The sequence below is a fragment of the Apteryx mantelli genome, chromosome 3 (genome assembly GCF_036417845.1).
Source record: "Apteryx mantelli isolate bAptMan1 chromosome 3, bAptMan1.hap1, whole genome shotgun sequence".
Taxonomy (NCBI): domain Eukaryota; kingdom Metazoa; phylum Chordata; class Aves; order Apterygiformes; family Apterygidae; genus Apteryx; species Apteryx mantelli.
In genome coordinates this window covers 30,827,692-30,849,978 of record NC_089980.1, presented here as the reverse complement: position 1 = coordinate 30,849,978, position 22,287 = coordinate 30,827,692, and the positions used below count along the sequence as shown (strand labels likewise).

The window sequence follows — 22,287 nt, the reverse complement described above, 5'->3', positions numbered from 1 at the left end:
TTTCATATACAGTAAAAGTACTATTAACAGCCCCAAAAATAAACATTTCCTTTTAAACATACCTCTTGCTACCTGATTACGACATGCACGAAGGGACTGAAAGAGGCTGAAACCATCAATTGTCACAATTGCTGCTGGATACAAGATACTGAGTTCTTCATTCTGTATATTAAAATAAATAAATAAATCAGTGTCATTGTTGTAATAGTAGCTTTTCTAGCTTTTTATATTATTTACTATCTGAAAATGAGCATTACATCCAAACAGTAAATTTTTAACAATCCCCAGACAACAGAATAAGGCAAAACTAAAGAAAACAAGTATTAAGCTGTCCAGTATATGAATATGCAACAGTTATTCAGGCACATTATTCTGAATTTTTATCTTCTTTCACTGACTTTTATATTTCCGTAATACATTTTATGGCTTAAGGAGAAAACACAACAGTTACAGCAGCTTATGAAGGCCACAGAGGAACAGGTTTATCTAGAATACAAGTATCAAGGATATATGAGCTAAATTCTGAAACTGGATTAGCGCCTGAATTACCACTTGGGCACATAAATCCTAATTTGGTCATATAAATGCAAGATGCAAAGACTTTAATTCGTCCGCATTTCAAAACTGATCCCAAAATGTCACGCTAAATCACATGAGCGTTTGTATAAAGCCAGCTTAAAAATTTCTGCAACTTCATTAGTTCTCTGCATAAAGCATGCCAACTCGGTCAAGAGCGAAGAAGGCTGGCTTTTCTACTAAATAGCATGAGCTCTACAAGAATCTTTGCAGGAAATACTTGTAATGAAATGCATATTCCTAGCATTATCTCTCATGAAGATTGTTTTACCTTTCAGCTGTCTTCTCTGTGAAATAATTGGAATCAAGTGATTATGAAAGAGTATACAGCTCTTGGCACCTGTCAAGTTGCATTTTCTCCTTTCGTCAACAATACATTACTATATTTTGTGCACATAAATGAGGAAAAAAAACAGGAAATGAACAAAGTCTTCCTTTTCAAGGATAGCACAGAAAAAAACAGAATTAATCTATTAAGCTAACTATATTTCAAAGGAGACAGAAATAACTGCTGAATCCTCAAACCATATAGATAAGAATTCTTATAGAACAAGAAATCTATAGTCTCTTGTTCTAAAGAATTTTCCACTCATCAGAAATTTGTAAAGGATGTAGAGGATTCACAGAGAAGACTCCCTTCCATACCCCAAAACACTGCCACTGCGCTTTTGAAATAATCTGACAAAACCTGTTCTGTGACACCAGGATGCCTGGGAATTTCATAGGTTCTGCACTTAAGCTGCAGGACAGGATCTTCATTTAAAAGCTGTGCAAGAAGCAGCACTCCACTCTAGAAGAGAAAAAATAATAAGCATGAACATTACTGCCCCCTGCTTAGGAGAGGCAAAAAGTACTATCTGCAGAAAGAGATGTTTTATAGAAATAGATGTTTATTACAATAGCTCCCATGTGGCCCTGCCATGCTGAGAAACCTACCTCAGTGTAGAAACGAACATAGCCAGAGGTGAAGCCAACCACAATGCAGGTCCAGTCAGGACGGCCTGTGGAACTCCTGTTTCAAAGATATACCAGAAATTAAAAACCAAAACCTGCTCTGAGCTGCACATTTTCAAAATTGTACTGTAAGGGGACTGACAATGCATATACATAGGAAAAGATCAGTCCTTACCTCTTCTGACTTGCCAACGGGATACACAACACACTACTCACGCATTCACTAGAAAAAGAAAGGTATAATTAATCAGCATATTTCATCCTCCAGTTCTGTGAAGTTTTGTTTTATAAGACACTCTTGCCAAATCAGCATTTAGAGCATTTAAAAAATATATATTAATGCAGCATATAATTTACCATACAAATTCATACTAAGTCAAAAAAGAAAAGCCTCATTTTTAAAGACATTTTAATTGCAAGTTCATATTAAGAGACACCATTAGTGTCCAAATACATTGTATATTGTATGTCCTTATTACACCCTGTTAATGTTCTCTTTTATCATTCACAGATTGATTAGTCTGCCAATAGCCTTCAGTACGGATTCAAACAAGTCTGATCTCATGCATCTAAAACCAAACTAAGTTTGTTCTGATTTGTAATGATTACTAAGAATAATCATTAAAAAACCCTGAACTTTACTTATCAAAACACATTTCTGAAATCCATTCTGTAATTAGTAGATTTTATAGACATTGCATTTTATCACGCCATAACCTGAAAGTGTTTCAAGAGCTAACACGGTCTTCCTAGTTAATGCAAAAATCTGAGCACCTTTAACCAAAGTGTGCATGCTCAATAAATGCAGAAGAGCAGCCTCAATTTCTCATATCAAAAGGTTTATGTTACTGCTGCCATGATGGAAAGTTTTACTTTGTCTAGGGAAACAGAGCAGTGTGAAAGTTTTATGAAACAGCCAGCACACAAATTTGAGATGACATACTAAACAGTACTTAAAGCATAAATGCCTGCAGTACTGTTGATTATCTGCATTTCAGGTCACCTCCATTTCCCCAAGCAATGATTAAATAAGCAAGCTAAACAACAATGGAAAAAAAAGTTTTCTAAATGCATGTTTGACATGTGAAAAATTACAGCTTAAAAGTGTTAAGTATCTCAGTGAAATCTCATTTTTAACAGGAAAGCTTAGCCACCACAGGACTTTATCAGTTGAAGATGACTTTGGGCAAAAAAATTTTCAAGTCTTTAGACAATCTGTGTTATATTTACACATCCACAGAAATAGAAATCTCACCTACAGGAAACACTTGCAAACCTTACGTCAAGCAGTAATGAATATGACTGTGTCAATCTAAAGAAAGCTTCCCATTCCATATGTTAGTGTCTCTAGGGACCAAAAACACACCTTTTTTTAAAAAACTAAAAGATGACATGGTAACTTCAGTGGTAGGATGGAAAAAAAAACACATAGAGACACACTACAAAACAGTTCAAATCTATGCCAGCAGCAAGTTTATAAAATAGGATTATGCTTTTTACAGATTGGAGAGAAGCTGGTTAGGTCAACACCTCCCTCAACATAACAGAAGCCAAAGGGAGGATGTTCAAAGGGAGACAGCAGCTCAAGACTGCAAACTTAAGAGGGTTTACAAAAATATTTGTAAGAATGAAATGCAAAATCCTCCCCCATATGGAGATTTCAGAAAGAGTCTGTCAGTTATCTGAAGATAGATCTAGCAGAAATATCATATAAATACCAAAAGCAAGACCAAAGTAAATTTTCGAAGTCCTCTAAATAACTTAGAGTCAAAAACCTATTTCTAAAAGTGACTGAAACATGTAAGAGGCTATTTATCATGGACATCAAAGATAAACCCTGCATACATGAAGTTTACTGCACCTTGAAAGCTAAAAATTTTTTGTATTGCATGAGTTTTGCTCACTGGTTATGACCTGGAGTGACTTCTTAATCAGGAAGATGACCTCTGTATTTGCGTGCGTTTAGGAAGATTAAAAGAAGCATTTCTAAAAGACTTCACACACCTCCAGTCCCAACATTCCCTGACAAAATTCCATCTCTACTATAAAAGTGGATTTTCAAAAAGGGTATGCATACTGGGGGGTTTTGCTAAAATAAGAATTTATGAAAAGCATTGTGATAACCCAGACTTGTTAAAGTTTCTGAATTATATGCACTTGCACTGATTTCCACAGACTGTACCTCTGTTAATCTGTAGGAACTCATACTGAGATATCACAGTACCCATAAGCAGTGACTTTTTCAGACAATGTTTCTGACCACTCAGCTTACTCCATTTCTCCATTTATAACATTAGGATGCATAAAACCATGAAACGCGCTTCAGTCAGAGCACTTCTTCCCCAAAAGTTTGGGAAGTATATTTAAATAAAAATCATGTTACTATTTATTACATACATTACATACTATTTATTAAATACAAAAATGACATTTTAATTACAGCTACAGTTCAATACCTACCCTTCTTCAACATTCAGAGAGCCACTCCAGCCAACAGCATATTGCATTTCCTCTTTTCCCTTGTCACTGTGCTTCCATTTAGCTGCCATTAAGAATAAAGACACCGTCTATAAAACCAGTCTTGCATCTCACAGATGTAGTCCTAGTTCTAATCTTTCTCTTCTGTACAATACATCCTGCCACACTTCAGTTAAGCACCAATTACACAACTTGAAGATTGTTTGAAAAGAAAAAAAAATTAAGTGACCTTTAAAAACATGTATTTTCTTAGAAATTCACAGGGAATGACATGCTATGAAAAGCCTCCTGAAATGCCTAATCTTGTTTAAAGAGATATATACAGTCATACCTACTTCATAAAATTTTAAAAGGTTCAATTAATAAAACAGGAATCCTTAGGAGATAGGTGCCAAGCAAGGGCAAACAACTTCTGGGATGTCTCCTGAAAGTGAGCCTAAACAAACAGCAATATTTTAATTTTCATCCCCAAGAAGAGCACGGGAAATCTACATTAAATTTGACCATGTGGTTTTTAATCACCTCAGTGATCACCTCATAACCAAGGTTAGAAAACACAAAACTATCATTCACGTGGCTCTTCCAACTGACATTTGATTGTTGAACTTTGTGAAGAATTATGTATTGCTATCTTTTCATTTTCTACAGAAAATCAACAACTAACCTACATAGGTTACAGGGAATGACAAATGCAGCATGACATCTTCGTGAAATACATCTAGTTACCTAACTCCCAGGTTCAACAGTTTTTTTTTTTTAAGGGTATACAATAAACCCTCTGTCAGGAGGTTCCCCTTCATCATGCTTGCATACCACCAACTGCAGCTGTTAATAGCACCAGCACATCTGAAAATGGCAGTTGGCTGCTCATTGTTCACAGATCACTAATGGTACCTATAAAACCATTTGGTAGCCCTGCCTTACGGTAAAATAAAAATAAATAAGAAACCCTGTCAACCATTTTAGAAGATAGAGAAGAATTTTCTGTCAAAGAAGAAATCTTAAAAGAATCCATCTTGAGACTCTCTCCTCCAAGTGACATTGGTCCAGTTAGCTCATTTTTTTCAAGGGAAGGGGAAAAAAAGGTAAAACATTTCTTAAAGGATAAAACTAACACAGAAGACAAAAGTTTTGTTTTGCTCACTGAGCACAATTAATGTCAACATCTCTGAGCATCTCTGACAAGTTAGTTACAGTATATTCTATATCTAATTATTCATGACAAAATAGTTTTCTCACACCCAAATATAATTGAGAAGTAAAGACAAAGCATCCAACTTGCCTAGCAGTACCTGAGGAATGCATGACGTACTATAAAACACTCAGCCATTCCAAAATTCTTGAAGACAGAACTTACAGGGTGGGGGGGATGGTTACTGTTAAATCTACTAGGATATACACTTAATAGAATTTATACTTACGCACTAAAAAGACAGCTTTCTGTTCATTAGCTATTACCATCAAGTCATTTGTTGGTGACAAGGACAACACACAGTCTTGAAGCCAGTAATTTCTCTGGTTCTTGGAAGTAGATTCCTCTTCTTCCTATGGGTAAAGATGTAGTAAACAGCAGAAACTTGCAAGACTCATGACAACATTTTGCCTTGCTCTCAACACCAATGCAGAATGCACTACTACCTGCCAAATTACTAGAGCTCAAACTTGCACAAAAAAGACAAGACAAATGCATCAACCTTGCACTAATTATATCAGCGTGTCTACAGAGCAGAAAAAGAAATAATCACTAACTCTGCTCCTTGAAATCCTCTCCTTCACCAGAGAGAGACAGACCTGGAATAAAGTTTGAAGTTTTATTATTTTTGATAAGATACTGGATAAGAATATCTTTAGTTACACTCATAAATCATACTCAATACCAACAGTTTATCCAAGCTTATTTGCAGACCAGCATTCAGTAAATATACTGGCATATGAAGAAAGGAATTAAGGGCTGGCATTCAGATTAAAGCATTATGGTAGGTAACATAACAGGTATCATGTGCCTTTCCACAATAAGGAACTTCACAAAGAAACAAATTCAATGTAAGAAGCACCAAACTTCAAGGGTTTAATGACAGTAAGTATAGAATTAGACAGTGTCATATGTGTAAGAGCAAAAAGACAGCATCACCTTCTCCTCTGAGCAACAGCCTGACTCTGAGCAACATTTGACTACAGAACAGATGTGAGGAGCTCCTGCTAACCACAGTTCAAAGGCAGAAAGTAGGTAACGCCTTTTTAGCGGATTGCTACAAGGTCTCTCAGAGATGACACTCCTGTTCTTCTATCTTAGCTCCTTCCTCTTAGCTTGATCACAGCAATACAATCACTTTCCCCTGTCCACATGCTCTATTTCCAGAGCCACATCTCCAGTACTACCTCCTCCTAGCCTTCCAAAAAAGTTACTCCGTCCTCTAGTATTTCAAAGCAGCTATATACAAATGAAAAACCCAAAAGCTTGTGTGATCATTTTTCTGAAAATTCTCTGTAAAAAAATTGCATTTACATGAAAAAAATACATATACATCTACTGCAGGTAGAGACAAATTGTAGGAAGAATTTACATATCAGACACATAATCAGCTATTTATTGTATTTATTTCATTTCATAAGGTTACAGCATAAAAATGGTCACGATGTGAAAATAAGAATATCCTTGATGTCCACTGCATGCTCAGTATTAGCACACTACAAGCATTCTGATAATTACCTTTGTCCTAACTATCGCTCGATTTGTATAGGAAGATACCTATTTTCATGTCATTTTGGTCTGTTAATAGATGCCAAGTTTTATAGCAACAATTTTCCCCTAATTACATTGGGAATTAGGACTGTACAAATATTTATTTGGGATCTGCCATTCTATAACTCTAAAATTCAAATACGGAAGCAGCCTTGGACCATATTTATTAGCAAATCAACCAGTCTACTGCAATAAGTTACAAATTCCACTGAAAGCTAGCTTCAGCCAGAACATTTATATAAAACATTTGAAGCTTAAAAGCAGAGCTGTCATTACATACGACTTCCCAAAGCATACTAGCAGGAAATGCCTCTAAAAGATATTGAAAGATACTACACACACTCACCAGTGATCCCACTGTCTCTATGCATTAATACAGATACATACACTCTGCTACCATATATGAATTGTACATCTTCCTCTGCTATAGCAAATCTTCTAGGGAAAAAACCTGTATAAAAATGAAAGTCTGTATGAAAAAGAAATGGGGTTCCTTCCACTCCTACCCAACATCAGTAGGAATGACCTAATCTTTGCCTATGGAAAACCAGCAAGATCACCGTCCTTGTAGAAAGGTAGTTCCATCGTGAACGTGCAAGACAAAAGCCTTTTTCTTTATATAGCAAACAATCACATGGCCTCAGCAGGGACACCTGCAATCACTTACAGGATTACTGCCCCAGTTGCTAATACTTTTATCCAGGTATTTCAAACACATGAAGTACACTATCATATCTGCAGAGTGAAATATGAGCAGCCTCTTTGGCATTTTTCAAGGCTTTACAAGAGGTGATGAAGTTGTCTGGGATACTCAGGACAACTTTAATTCCTCATGACAGAACAAAACTCGGAATGAATGAAAAGTATAAACCTATCACGTGTCAAAACACATTACCAAAAAAATCCCAAAGAAAATCCATGTAGTTAATTTTAATGTACCAATTTTCAAACAGGAAAAAACAGAAATGTTGAAAGCTTAAGAGAAATTAAAATTATATCTCAAAGAGAGAATTTAAATAAAAAGTTTTGTATGTAAAAACAAAGAACTTGAAATCTACAACATAAAATATGGCCATCTCATATTAGTGACAAAAATAAGTAAAGAGTTAAAATTGAAAAGCATTTAACTTGTCAAAAGCAGCTGCCTGAAAAAGGTGAAAGACAGAATGATTAAAATCAGCACTTAAGATTTGAACATCAGCATCCCTACAAATAACCAATCAGCTGCACAAAAAGACACCTTACAGAAGAAAAGAACCCCCCCCCCTTTTTTTTTTAATTTCTAAAGCCTTCATAAAAGTTGCTATGTTCCATGAAAGAGGTACTGTCCAGGTGACCTTGAGAAATTCCAAAAAAGATATATTTTATCACCAACTGTGATGCAAATCAGCAAACAGTTAGAATCTTAAAAAGGAATTCATTATAACAGTCATCCTCAATGCTACTCTAGACTGATGCAATCATTTCAGTTTGTGTTCACCATCCATACACCTATATATATGCTTATACACAGAACAAAGAATGCCCCGTTTCCTGTGAATGATAGTTCTTTCTTCCTGAAAGAGTTTAGCCTGGAATCACAAGCAACTTTGGAGGAAAGCAAACAAGTGAAGGGGGTTTCACATGTTTGGCCAGAAGCACTGGAAGGCTGTGAACTACCTGGAAGAAGAGTCTGTCATTTTAAAGAATTAAGAGATTTTAAAACTCCCCTTGACAAGCTCACCAGCTGCAAACAGGAATGTGTGCTTTAAAAAAGGTTTTAAAATTATGCTTGAACTAATGTCATGGCTTCATCAGCATGATTTTTTTATAGTTTATTTTTTCAGAGGAACAAATTTTGTTAAAATGACTAACTAAAACTGAACTAATCTTAGTCTAAAGTTTTGTAGAGGACAGGCTCAGTGTGCATTACAAGTTAAAAGAATAATTCATTAAGTCAGATAAAGAAACCTTACATATCAATATACAAATTCTACAGACTTCAGTATACAGAAGTTTAGATGAACTGAAATAAGCTGATGTGCAAAAAAATACTGCATTCCAAAATCCTAAGACAATGAGGAGTGGAACAAGAGAGCAGAAAGGAAAACAATTCATCAACACATGCAGAGTCTATCAAATAGCAGCATAAGTAGAAAACGAAGTATTTGTTCTCAACACTAAGGAAATTCTAAATGTTACAGCACATCTAATAAGGATGTGGCTTGAGAAACACTCATTTCATGGAGATTACAGTGGAGCTGAAGACCCATCCTATTTCAGAGTTTTCATATTCTTTTCTTTCCCTGACAGCATCTAGAGTGATTCATCCCTGAGAGACCACTCATGTTGTCTTGCTTTCTCATCTCAGCTGATGATCTGTTCCCTGCTGAAGTAAGCAGCTACAAAGATACTGCCCAACTCACTGGTGGAGTTCCTGCATATTGAGATAAAGACAGCAGATAAGAAAGTTTCATTAGCAAGGTGAAGTCTGAATTCCTCAATCCATCCCATTAGCTCTCTCTAGGAGGGAATTATTCAAGCAGTTCTGTTCAGATGACTCATTCGGATGCAGAAAATTTCTACATGGACAGTTTTCCCTAACAAAACATCTTATGCAAGTCAGCCGGCAACTGAGAAGTCTCAGCCTTGCCAACAATTCTAGACTAGCCGCGCTATTCTAAGTGGAACTAGTTGGATAGAGGGATGGTTTTTTTCCCTTTAAAAAGCAACTGTGCTGCCCCATCCTACAGAGGCTATATCAGCACATGCAATTCGAGCCCTCATATACCATCCACACATCACAACATAAAAGGAGTACTACGCATTTATTAGAAAGATGCTTACATCAGTGGTTCAGGATTTAGGAGTCTGTGAATTCTATTCATTCATGGTAGATTTTCGTAACTCCACTGCCATGTCCAGGCTCCCAAAACCCATTGTTCAGCCAGCTAATAAAAGCTGCATATCCAAATATGACCTTCTTTGCCATCATATTTAGGATAAATAAATAAATAGAAATTGACTATTCCTTCCTCTTCTCAATACTTATTTTTTGGCATTAGTCCCAAGTGGAATGAAGGCCTATGCATCTATTTTTTTCCCAATCATTTTACTTTGTAACTTTTATCCCATTCTGATGCATTTCCAGCATTCCCTCTCCTTCGTGCATATTTTGGACTGTCATTCACTAACCATACAGGCAGCTACAGAACTTTAAAGCTGATGGCAAAATTCAACTCTTGCTCAGAGAACAGGGCATGTAACTACATCAACTTGCATCATTCTTTTAAAAGTTCTAGTAACGACACTTCTCAGTATTAATTTTATATTGGAATGGAGGCAAGCAGGAGGAAAGTAACATAATTGTGGATGTGAATCACCTGACCAAAGCAATGAAAAATCAGACAATACTGAAAAATGCCTATTACCAAGTAGCCATATTCAACTTTTTGCATTGTTTCTAGAAAAACATTACTTCTCTTAAGAAAATAATAATAGGATGCATACAACCACACCCTGCTGGGAGTTGGATATTGAGGTAATCCTTGTCATCATTTCAGCTTTCTTCTTTCATGCTATACCATAAAATTCTGAGATATCTGCTCCAGTCTCTTGCCTACAGATTCTCCTGTCTATCTGCATTTTGCATAGGATTAAAATTACTCCTTAAGATGCATTCTTTTGTTCCAAAAGGTTAAAAAAAAATTTCTGATAATGGTTGACAGCATGTGGAGGTAGCAACATTCTCAGTAAGGAGCACTCCTGAGGCGCTGGCAGTTGACTTTTCCTACAAATCAGCTACCAGCCCACTTTATAAGGAAGCTCTCTTAGAAATTCCAGAAAAATGTCTGGTGTTTAGCCACAGCACAGGGTTTGAGGGTTTTGTTTTTGTTTTGTTTTATTTTTTAAAATCATAACCGTGGGCCAGCATTTTTAAGAGTCACCCAGATTCTGAGATTAGATGGCCGAATTTGTCCCTCCACAGTTAATGTTCAGAAACTGGAAGAAAAAGGGAACAGAAAGGAAGAGACCCCCAAAATAAAGGAGTCTAATTATGGATGCAATTAAATACCCAGGATTTCTTTTTAATATAAAATGAAGTTGATCTTCAGTTCCCGAGTTCTTTGTGGTATTTCTATGCTTTATCAAAGTTGAGGTGGGTTTTAGATACTAAAAAGACACATCAAGCCTTTGCTCTCTCAGAAAGGACTGCAAGATTGCTCCCACCAAAGAGAGACTGAGTGAGACCGAAACAAAACTCACTTTCTCTGGGTGGCTCTAAAGCATAAGATGCCACCCCTAGGAACAGCTCCACAGAAAGGTCTGTGGATGCACTAGTGAGAATAAAAAACTAAAGAATACAAGGATACGAGTAACTGTCGCAATAAGTAACATATGAGATACATTAAGAAACAATTACAGGATTAATGGACAAAGAAGCCGTCACATTTAAAATGCTGTCCAAAATCTATCTTGGTCAGGTGATAACTACATAGGGGAAAACAAACAAACATACACACAAACAAGTAGGAGAGTCCTTTAGAAAAGGCAAGTTAGCAATGAAAACTCACACATATGAACTTACAGGTTCTTGTATTTCAGCATCATCCCAGGCTCCCCAGCCATCATCTTCCCAGTTTGCCAATTTACCTGCTTTAAATGAAAAAAAGATTTTTCATATAAATATAGCATAGACAAGGAACAAAAGAAATCAAAAAAGATTTTCTGGCAGTTGTTTTCCTTCCTCAATGCATTTCCTTTTCTCCAATGCATCATAATTTCATTTATAAACAGAAACTAAATGAGTTCTACAGAAAAAAACTGAAGTAGTAGAAACAGAAGTCTTACTTCTATGAAAAAATATTTATTTTCACTTTTAACACCATTAAAAAAAAGATGTAACCTAAGTACAAACTGGAAACATGCTGTAACAACACTTGTGTTGCATAAATTAGTTTTGACTGACTTCATCTAGAACTCTGGCCAAGTAACAGTTTACAGTGCCCGGTACCAGACGTCATTGATCCTTCATCAGGGCCTCTTCACTTTACAAGGACAAATTATTCAAACAGATTTGTCTTTTCTCAGTTTCTCCACCACCATTTCAAGAGAGCAAAGGTGTATTTCTGGTTTTATACAGCAAACTGAAGCCAAGAGTTGGGGGGGGGGGGGAACCACACCCATGTGTCCACTTGATAAATGAACTTCTTCCAGTGGGTACAGAGACCCAAGACCTCATCGACTGCAAAATTCAAACTTCAGCTTCATTTATCTATTTGTTACTATTCCAAAGGTAACAAAAGCCCCCATCTTGTACATATTAGCAGGCAGCTACACAGGAAAAGAAAGGGGAGAGGTAGCTCTCTCCAAACCTTCACAACTCTATGTACATGCCCCCGAACAGCTTACTGATTTAAGATGTCCCATAAGATATGGCAAGAACTACATACACATCATTTTGTGATAAGTAATATTTCTACACTTAAATGGAACATCTCCCTTTTCATAACGTGTAGTGTGTGTGTTTGGTTTGGGTTTCAAATTTTTTTGTTGTTACTTTTTTTTAAGTTAATTTCAGGATCAGCCAGTAGCAACATATGTTTATCTTCACTCCTAAGGGATGTATATGGAAATTCATCTGTAACAACAGAACACCTGAGGCCAGGATGATGCAGATTTCACCACCATCACTCCCAAAGTAGCCAAAGCAAAAGCTGAAGCTGTGGCCTCTGAGAGGAAAAGGGCACAAGGGCTTTGGCTATTCACCTCCTTGCCAGCCAACACAGAGGAAAGTTAACAAGACAAGGATCAGTTTTAATTACGCCATTCAGAAACCTCAGCGAAACCACAAGCGTGCCTCAAACATCTGCAAAAACTGTGAATTGTAGAGATAGGCTCAACTCCAAATGGTCCTATAAGGGTTAATGTGCTAGTCTTTTATAGAAAAAATTGACACCTTCTTTCATTTGAAAATACAAAATTTAATGTGAATTAAAGAGCCTGTGCAAAGGGTAATTATGCACAGGTATTTCCTGGTAATAGATCAAGTTTTCCTGCAGCCAGCAACGAGAAGCCATTACTTGCCTATTTTAAATAAGGTGGCAACTTTCGTACAATTCTCAAACAACAAAATCGTGAAAGGCCTCAATAAGCCAATATGCATTGCTGTAGTTCAGCAGAAAAGCCGAATACCAACTCTCATACAGAATCACTAACATCAATATTACTGCTTCAGATTTCATAAGACTTCAAGATTTTCCCAAGGATTTCTTTCAATTTTTTCCATTAACTGATGTCATGCCTACATCAACCTTAAAAAGAAGTTGAAATGTCATGCCTCAGTTTAGTTTAAATTTAGTTTTAAGCAAGCAAGATTCTGCCATTCTGGATGGTCAAATGGTATGGACAACAAGATTTATATCAAGAACACTCCAATTTTATTTGCTCTAAAAAGTCTGGTTCCTTTAGCACTACACAAAGCATCCATTACAACAGAACAGAAATCCATACTCTGTCTGTTTAGGCAGATATTTAAATTTTTGTATGGCTAATGAAGATGGAACCTTAAAAATATATTTAAGAAAGAAGCTTTTCACCAGTACTATTGAGAAGATATTCCACAAGACTGTGTAAGACAAAATACCCACTCCATGAATAACCTTTATTAGAATTTGAAAGGTGTCTACCGTCCACAAAAAGGGTGAGTCAACCAGTTTTACTGCATCATCGTCAATACAGATCTCACTGCAGTTATTTCAGACATAACTATGTAAGTAAAAAGCTTCAAAGGGTCATGGTCTCATCTCGTACTTGAGCCTGAAAATTTTACAATGCACAAATGTATTAATAAAAGGGAGAACTATGGCAAGTGTTGTTGGATATAAACTGCAAGAAGAAAACACTAACTAAAACTTCAATGTTTACTCTAAGAAAGCTACATAAAATTCTACTTTTGTTTGAATTTCATTAGCTCAAAAAGACGACAAAATCCCATTTCCACCAAATTCATGGAGGAAAAAAGTACCTTCACATGCCACAGTCCAGTTCTGCTACTTCCGGGAGAAACATAACCATGTCCATGAAACACAGTCAGCCTTGAGGCCAATGCATTCCCTACAGCACTGAGCAGATCACCATTCCAAAAGATCTCAGCCACTTCATTTATGAGACTGAACGCTCAACACAAACCTTTGACTGTGAGGATTCTTGCTGCCTCTTTCTGAGCAGTTACATTTTCATTACTGTCATCATCATGCTCAGATGAATCTAGATGAATCAAGGATAAGGTAATGTTGGGGCACTACGCCATAAATGAAACTGCCATGGTCTTTTCAAAACTGTGACCTACTTTGCAAAGCCAGCATCTCCTACAGCTTGTAATCCTTACAAGCTTGCTCCTTTCTATTCATTCTCCACACTATATATATTGCCCATGTGTTTTAATTGCATGTATTTTTCAAGGCCCTGCATGCATTCCTACCTTTCATACAGTAATTCTTGTGGGAAAAGTTGTTTCCCTATCCCTGTAATTCAGGCACTTCACCTATGCAACTAAAACGGCTAGTGAAGCAGGGCATTAAACAATCATCAATAAATGATCATCAATAAAACTATGAAACAAGGGATAGAGAAGCAACAGGCAGAGGAACATGCCTGTAATACCTGAAGTCACCAAAATAATCACAGCGCTATTCAGCTGTGCCAGCAAATCGCAAACTATTCCACAGAAGCTGTCAGCTTGCAGGAACTGACACTCTTTCCCATGCACCAGCACCCACTAACCATAGCCAGGTGAGAGATGACGCAGGAACCTCTGTGTCTACAATGAGGATTTTAAAGAAATCTCCCACATTTTCCCTTAGTAAAATCAGAGCTCAGAAGCAGTATCTGCGGAAGAAAAGACATTATGTAGTGGCCAGTAGCTAAACAAGTCCTAAACAGTTCTTGACTTGTAATATGCTGTTACTTGGGAAATCTTCAAGCTTTCTTGTGCAAACCTACATTTCTTATTCACCTCTGTCTCTGACTAGTAGCAGATGTTTGGTAAGCAGTTCTCCCTATTTTGATAAAGCGGCAACAAATGTCAGATTTTGCTTTACTGCAAAGAGAGTAAAAGTAGAAGTTGATCTACTGGGTTTACAAGAATCATTTCATTCTTTAATTTAAAGCACACAGCATTAAAACTTTACCATCACGGCATTTGAAACTTTAAGGCTGCTTATAATTTGGCAGAAAATTGCTTTAAGATGAATTTAATGCGGAAAGGTTCACTAAAGAAAATCTAAGCAGAACATCCACAGAATCAAGTACTATCCTGCTAACATTTCCATGCAACCGAAGTAACGTCTCTTAAGTTAATGGTTATATCAACATTTGCAGCACTGTTGTCAATGAATAAGAGACTTCATTTCAAGCAAATTTATCATAACCTTAGGAGCCAAAAGAATAATTTTACTGATGAACATATTTTGTTTAAAAGACAAGAAAAGAAAAGGAACAAGCAGCAGAAATGCACCACTGCAGTCTAACTGGCAGTTAATGGGTCAAATCCAACATGAAGCAGAATGACATTTTCACTCGGTCTAAGATTTTCTCCCCAGAAGTAGTGCAGAATACACCCCTGAGCACTGAAAACTGCCCAGATCAGTGAACAGTTATGTCACAGGATTGCTCCTGATGCTGGAAAGGACTGGTAGGTAACAACTGCTACAGGAGTTGGACCCTTCCCACGCTGGCTGCCAGCCTCCCCGTTCCGCAGCAGCATGATGACCTGGGCCAGGCAGCAGCTGCCTTTCCCTCCAGGCACGCAGCCCTTGCCTCTCTGTTCCAGCCCTCTGTGGCGGGTGCCAAAAGGCAGGTTGGACATGAGCTTGCCAGTCGCTATTTGCACAGGTGGGAGAGTACGTTGGGGGGGGGGACACTCCCAGAGCTACAGAGGTGAAACTAACCCTATGTATATTGCAACATATATTTAAAAAACAAAACAGAAAAGCTTAAGTTTAGAAATTTTATTTTTACAATATAAAAGGCAAATTTCAATTTGTGCACAAGCCAATAATCTCTTTGCATTACTTCTGTCTTCACCAGTTTTTAGATGACCAGCCATGAAACTACTAAACTGCATCAGCTAAAACCTAATATACATGCTCTTTCTATATATAAAAGTTAAACGAAATCAAGTCATGCACCCATCTATTTCATATCTTAACTTCATGCATGTAATTTTTCATCATCTTGCTTATGATCTTCCAGCTTCTTTTCCATCCATGCTTCAAGAATTGATAAAATGAATATGCAATTGTTTCTTGCACTACTATTTATGTGCAAGAGTTTCAATTTTTTTTTCTATGTATATTTATTGGCGTTCTAATACCTCTGCATTACACAATCAGTGAGGTGAAAAAGACATTTCTTTTCACTTCAGACTAAGGAATTTTAGACATAGTTTAAACTCTTCTTGCTATTTAGTAATCACAGGACATTTATAAACTCTCCCGACTAGGGATTGCTAGATTTATCAAGCTGTTTTGGCAGCATTACTAGGAAGCCCCTTTTGAGACCACTATTCTATCTGATTTTCAATTATCACTTTAGATGTCTGTAACAAGTGAAAAAAACATGACACTCAAAATCAGTTAGCTCACTAATCTGAAAAGCAGTAATTTGAGAGAGAGATTTCTCCTTCTTTAGAAGGTCACTACTCCCTTCAACAGAAAAGAAAAGTTAAAAAATAATTGCCGGTACTATGAATCTTCTTTAAAATAATGCTGCAAATTTCTGTGGCTTAAAATTACAACCTATCTCCAAAACCAAAAAGTTTAAGTACCATAGGGAAAAAAAAAAAGCCTTGTGATGCTATACAGCATAGGAAACAAATGACACACAAAGTATATCATCTCATTTTTCTTTCAGGTACAGGTCACAGCTCAAGTTACTGCAAGAAAAAAGGATTATTAAGTAAAGGAGATGTTAAAGCAGCAAGAGACTCAGGGTGAAGACGATATGGACAAAGTACTCTAATGCCATTCTGCCATGGGTGTCGACAGCATATCATTTAGTCTACCAAGATCTAAGAATGAATCAATAATTATGCAAGTAACAAAATACAGGCAGAGTGAGTACTTTGTTATGGGAATACTGAAATGGCAAGAAAGGATACTTAAACATATATAATGTAATCTGGAGAGAGAGGATCTGATTAAAAGATGCAATACAAGAAAGCTCGTGAGAAGGCCCTTCAATAAGAATATACAAAATTCAATAAGAGGGACACAGACACAGTTAAGAACTCTGTTGCTAAATGCAATCTAAAATTAAATTTTATAATGCATTTTTTCTTTTTAACCTTGTTTGCAACTCTGAAATAAAAAGCCTGGTCATCTGTATTTCTGAATTAAGGTAGTTGATCCAAATAAAGCAAAGTATGCAAGCACAATTCCAAAGACATGATTAGGGGACTCCAGGGCTGAAAAGCACTTTTCAGGATGCTGCCAATTTAACAGGACCGGATTTTGGAAAAAGTTCCTCTACCAGGAATAAGCCATCACCCCTGCTGTAAAAAGGGGCAGTAAAGGACACGTCGTAGTTCTGAACTAACCCCCAAATCAGTCAAAACTTCTTTTTTTTAATCTTTTTTTTCCCCTCCTCCCTCTTATAAGCAGCAGCATCCCAAAGTTTTATGTTGGGCCGCATACTGCTCTTAAGTGACCTGTTTGCTATCAGAGATGCATGTACAATAGTTTGGGAACTCACAAATACAAGTTTTGTTCTGATGAGTTTCATTTAGATAATGGGAGATAAACATATTTGGAATTAATAATATGTGCACACCAGAAAATTACTGATTTTTTATTTTGTTTTGTTCTTATTAAAAAAAAAAAAAAGTTTAGCTAGAACCTACCCGGTTATGTCGCTATACTGCTGTCATTAAGCCTACCAAACCAAGCATTTTAAAACACACAGTGTGAGCTCAGAATCTATGGAAGAGCAGAGAGATCTGACACAACAATTTAAATAAAGAGCAGTTCAATTCCTCAAACAAACCAGAAAAAAAATATGGAAAGCGTTATGCATGTCATTACCACATGATTTTTCCGCTCTTTTCAGTTAAATACCTGTTAATTTCTTAATGCTAAAATTCTGTTATGCCTGTGAAACTTTATCACATTCTGCAAACAGGATGCATTTAATGAGTTATTTTTCATTCATGTGCAATGTCTTATTACAGAGAGTTGCATAATAGAGATGACTGTTACAGCTGTTTTCTGATGTAGCCAACATTCATCCCCAAACATCTTGCATCACAGCAAGCTGTCAAATTAAATGCAATACAAATACTTTCTATTCACAGCATTTGTACATTTGAAACAGAAGTTTTGAAAGCCACTTAGATAGCACCAAGTTCAGGCTCCACAAAAGATTTCTGTCTCAGTATTAACATTAGCATTAACTTTTCCCAAGAATCTTAAATTCTCATGCTTTATGAGTCCTGTTCTTCATTGAAATGTGAAAAATTATTCAAACCCTTTTTTAGGGAAGAAAGGAACAGGAATTCCATATGGAACTTCTTCAGCTAGCTTAATCCACAATGTTTTTATTGCTTTAAGCCAAGTAATGCCAGACCCACCACAACACATTTTATTCTAATTAGGTCCCGTTCCACCTCCCCCACCCCAAAAAGTAACTACATATTTTTATCAGAGCAGATACAGAGGCACTTCAATAATCAATGAACATCATTAAAGTTACTTTAGTATTGCATTATTAGAAGTTTCAATGTACAATTCCATAATGCAGCCAAGGAGGACACGAACAGTTCCCTTCAGTGCTTCCTGGCCCGTTTCACAGGCAGTTACTGAGCTGACTTTACCTAAGGTACAATGGAGATCTTTTTTTTTTTTTTTTTCCAGTTTATCAGAAGAGTATATCCTTCACATGAACTAGACAGATACAAACTGTTGTGCTACTGAAAGAGGGGAGGGAAAGTTGTAGTTGATAGCATGCTTTTTATCATCCTTTTCTACTGTTGAACTGTGTTTAAATGTTCACCTGTACAAAGGACGAGAAAATTTCACTTTCTCTTAGAACGAATGAAGATGCAGATTCTTTTAAAAAGTCAGTTATCTACATCTGTATTTTTAATATATGTATCATTTTGATAAGCCTTTTAAAATTAAATTTAAAATTGACAATGTAGGTTAACTTGCTATATTTAAAATAAATGAAATATACTGCATCAATGCCAAATACAACTAGATTAAAAGCTAAAGCTTTTTTATTCATACACATAACTGGAAAAGACATCTAACTTCTCATGTTCCAAAACTTTTGTTGATGTCACAGTACCACATGCTCATTTAGAAATACATACTGTTTGCACCTTCAGACAAAGCAAATTCTTTTCATTTACGATATATACAAAAATGCTTTTACATTAATCACCCTGAATTTTAGCATAGCCAGTACATTCACAGAAAATATCTTGATAAGTTTGGTCAGAACTAAAAAATGTCCAAAGTTAGAAGAGCAGAAAAAGTTTTCATATTCTGATCTGTAACTAAGAAACCAATAAAAGAGAAGATCTGTAACTTCTAAAAAAACCCCACCAAACAAACAAACAAACAAACATCCTCACAACACTGGCAACACCTTTTCGAAAATATCTGTTATCCAAAATGTGACAGGAGCTTTTGAAAATTCTGCTAAGCACCTAAAGCACTTTATTTTAAGATACGACTCCAAAAACCAGAAATAATCAGTTCATTAATTACAGCTAACATACTCTCTGTTTATGAAAAACTTTTAGTATAAACATTTAACTTAAATGAAAGATCCTGGCTACCTGAGGAAAAGGTTAACTGCAAAATTTAAATACCAATTCTCCATAAAAATGAAATCCAGTTTCCATACAAATACAGCTTAGCTAAAACAAACAAAAAAAAAACACTGCAGTAAATAAAAGGAGTAGGTTCCTTATAATTTTGGTAAGCGTTTCTAAGCTATATTCATCCACATATAAGCAATTACCTAAGTACAGTATAGAATTTGACTGCAAATGAGCTATTTTCTCTGTTAAACATATAAGCAAAGACAAACTCATCTCTTCTTCATAAAAGATTAAAAATGCAGATTAAAGTCCAAGTTTTTAATGTATAATTTCATTAAAATACCATTTTAAAACAATACACTCTGCCAAGGGAGCAGTTTTTACTACAGCTTTCTCTGATAAGAAACAATTATTTAAATCTTGCTTAGTTTAAAAATCTTTGCCTTTGCTCTGGTTATATCAGCATGCATTTTTTTTTTTAAATGTTTGGGAAAGTGTTTTGTTTTCTTTTCCTGGTGCACAATATTAGAGGCAGGCGGTTGTTTTATGTTCTCATACTTCCCCAGTTATTCTTTATGTCCAGCAAAGAGTTTTTTCACATGAAAACGTGCAGTATCAACAAATTACACACACAAGTCTGAAAGATTTGAAAAAGTCCAAATGAGCAATGTTTTGAAAAATATTTGATTCTAACACTGGTCTGCATCAGTGACTGAATGAGCAAATATAAAAATAGTCCAGCACACGGCCAACTCACTAAAATTGAAAAACAGCACATCTTAGAACATTCCTTGCTTCTCATTTTTGGGGGGTTTTCAAAATATTAAAAGTTTTCTCTCTTTACAGTTACCATTTGATAAATCTACTCTAACAGAAGAAAAGCATTCAGTGGAAGTTATTTTACACAAACTATTCTCATTTATACTGCCAAATAAGAGAGAAATAGTTTAATTTCTTTTGCACGTATTTTTGGAACACAAACGTGTGTTACCATCTTTTGTCTTTATCTTCAATATTCAAGAGACACTAACAACTTCTAAATGGTTCCAAAACCTCTCCTTTAGATTCAGATGATACCAAGAGTATATGCAACCAGTATGCATTTTTTAGAGCATTACAGGAGTAAAACAACATGCATAAAAATAGCACATAACTGTTTTCTAGCAAAAGTTTTGGATAATCTAATGTATGACAATGAAATCTGGCTGCACAAAATTCTTCTGAAGTTACTTTCTTCCAAGTGCATTTCAACAATAAAGTGAATCAAATTCAACTGTGAACACAATAAGAAAGCAACAATAACTTTGCCACCGAAACTTTTGTATGAATATTACTATAATGCATTTTAACTAGCTGAATATATAGTGTACTTTTATATCACTTTCACAATTGTTGCATCATTCCCCCCTCTTTCCTATCCACCTTTTAAGTTTTTAAATAAGCCTCTCTGTGCTTTCTCCCACAGCAGTGTTTATACTTGACAGTACTTTACAAGCACCCCCACTGACCTCTTCAAATGCTTTATTTGCCATGCAGTTGCCAAAAAAACCCCAAATACTGGCCAATATAGTTAAGGCAATATTGCACGAACAAGACTCAGGCCAGTGACTCATTTCCCTGCATCTGCCTAGCCTGTGCTTGGATCTGTCAGCCCTTCTCTTCTGTCCAGAACACAGGCTCTGTTCCAGAGAGCTCAGCTTCCTACTCTCTGTAATGCTGCACACAACAGAAACCTGCTCCACAACTTCGGACTACAGTCGCTTTGAGGTGGATTTTTTTTTTCAAGTCACCAGACTAACTATTTACCTTACCTGAAGCGCATTTTGCATCGTCAAGCAAGCCTACATGCAGTACTTGTTAACTTTAATAAAGACCTTCAGAGAACTGCAGCCCTTTAAGTGACAAAATCACAAAACTTGCATCCCAGACTTCGTGGCACACAGGCTCTAGTGGGCAAAGACCTTCACCCACACGCAGCAGGACGAGGACAGGTGACCACCAGAAGCTCCCCGAGAGCAGGAAGACCAAGAGCGGGTACGCCGGCACTCGGCGGCCGCAGGAGGGCACGGTAACGCCGCTCGGCTGCCCTAGCTGGTCCCACCAGGGCCGGCCAGCCCCCTCCCCCGGCCGCGCCGCGCCGGCGGTCACCGCCCGGCACCGGGCGGCTCGCAGCGGCGGGGTGCGGAGGCTCCCGCCCCACGGGCCCCGAGGAGCAGCCGCGCCCGCACGACCTGGCGCGGGGGGCGCCCCGACGGGTCGGGTCGGGCCGGGCCGGGCGGACGGGCCGCGGCTCCCCCTCACCTCGGCGCGGACTCACCGCTCTCCCGGCCGGCCGCGGCGCTGCCCTGGCGGCGGTGCGGGCACAAGAAGTCGCGAGCCGCCTCCAGGTCCTGGAAGTGGCCGAAGGGGACCAGGGTGCACGACATGGTGGTGCCGCCGCCGCCACCCCCCTCCTCCCGGCGCCGGCCGCCCAACCCGGAAATGGTCGCCGACTTCCCAGCCGCCCGGCGGCCTCCGCAGGGCGCATGCGCAGAGCGGGGACCGGCCGCTGGGGGCGGCGAGGACCCTGCACCGCGCGCCCGGGGCGGCGGCCATGTGACCCCGGCAGCCGTTGGCGGCGGCCGTTGGCGGGGGGGGGACGCGCCGAGCCGGGCTGGGCGGGGTCGGCAGTGGCGGGTCCTGCCCAGCTGGGGGGAAGGCATCCGCCGCGTGTGCGGAAGGGTCGGCT

The 22,287-nt window shown here is 37.7% G+C and overlaps 1 protein-coding gene across 3 annotated transcripts in view; it reads right to left on the bottom strand.

Moving 5' to 3' along the window:
• RAB3GAP2 (RAB3 GTPase activating non-catalytic protein subunit 2) overlaps window positions 1-22,023 on the bottom strand; it is a 53,199-nt gene extending 31,176 nt beyond the window's left edge. For all 3 annotated transcript variants that reach the window (XM_067293041.1, XM_067293043.1, XM_067293042.1), the window contains exons 1-8: window positions 21,877-22,023; window positions 11,319-11,386; window positions 5,430-5,553; window positions 3,991-4,072; window positions 1,706-1,753; window positions 1,513-1,588; window positions 1,265-1,366; window positions 63-162 (exon numbers count right to left, since the gene is read on the bottom strand). In XM_067293041.1, coding sequence (XP_067149142.1) covers window positions 63-162; window positions 1,265-1,366; window positions 1,513-1,588; window positions 1,706-1,753; window positions 3,991-4,072; window positions 5,430-5,553; window positions 11,319-11,386; window positions 21,877-21,985 — 709 coding nt within the window. In that variant the 5' untranslated portion in view covers window positions 21,986-22,023. The remainder of the gene's footprint in view (window positions 1-62; window positions 163-1,264; window positions 1,367-1,512; window positions 1,589-1,705; window positions 1,754-3,990; window positions 4,073-5,429; window positions 5,554-11,318; window positions 11,387-21,876) is intronic.
• Window positions 22,024-22,287: the final 264 nt, after the last annotated feature.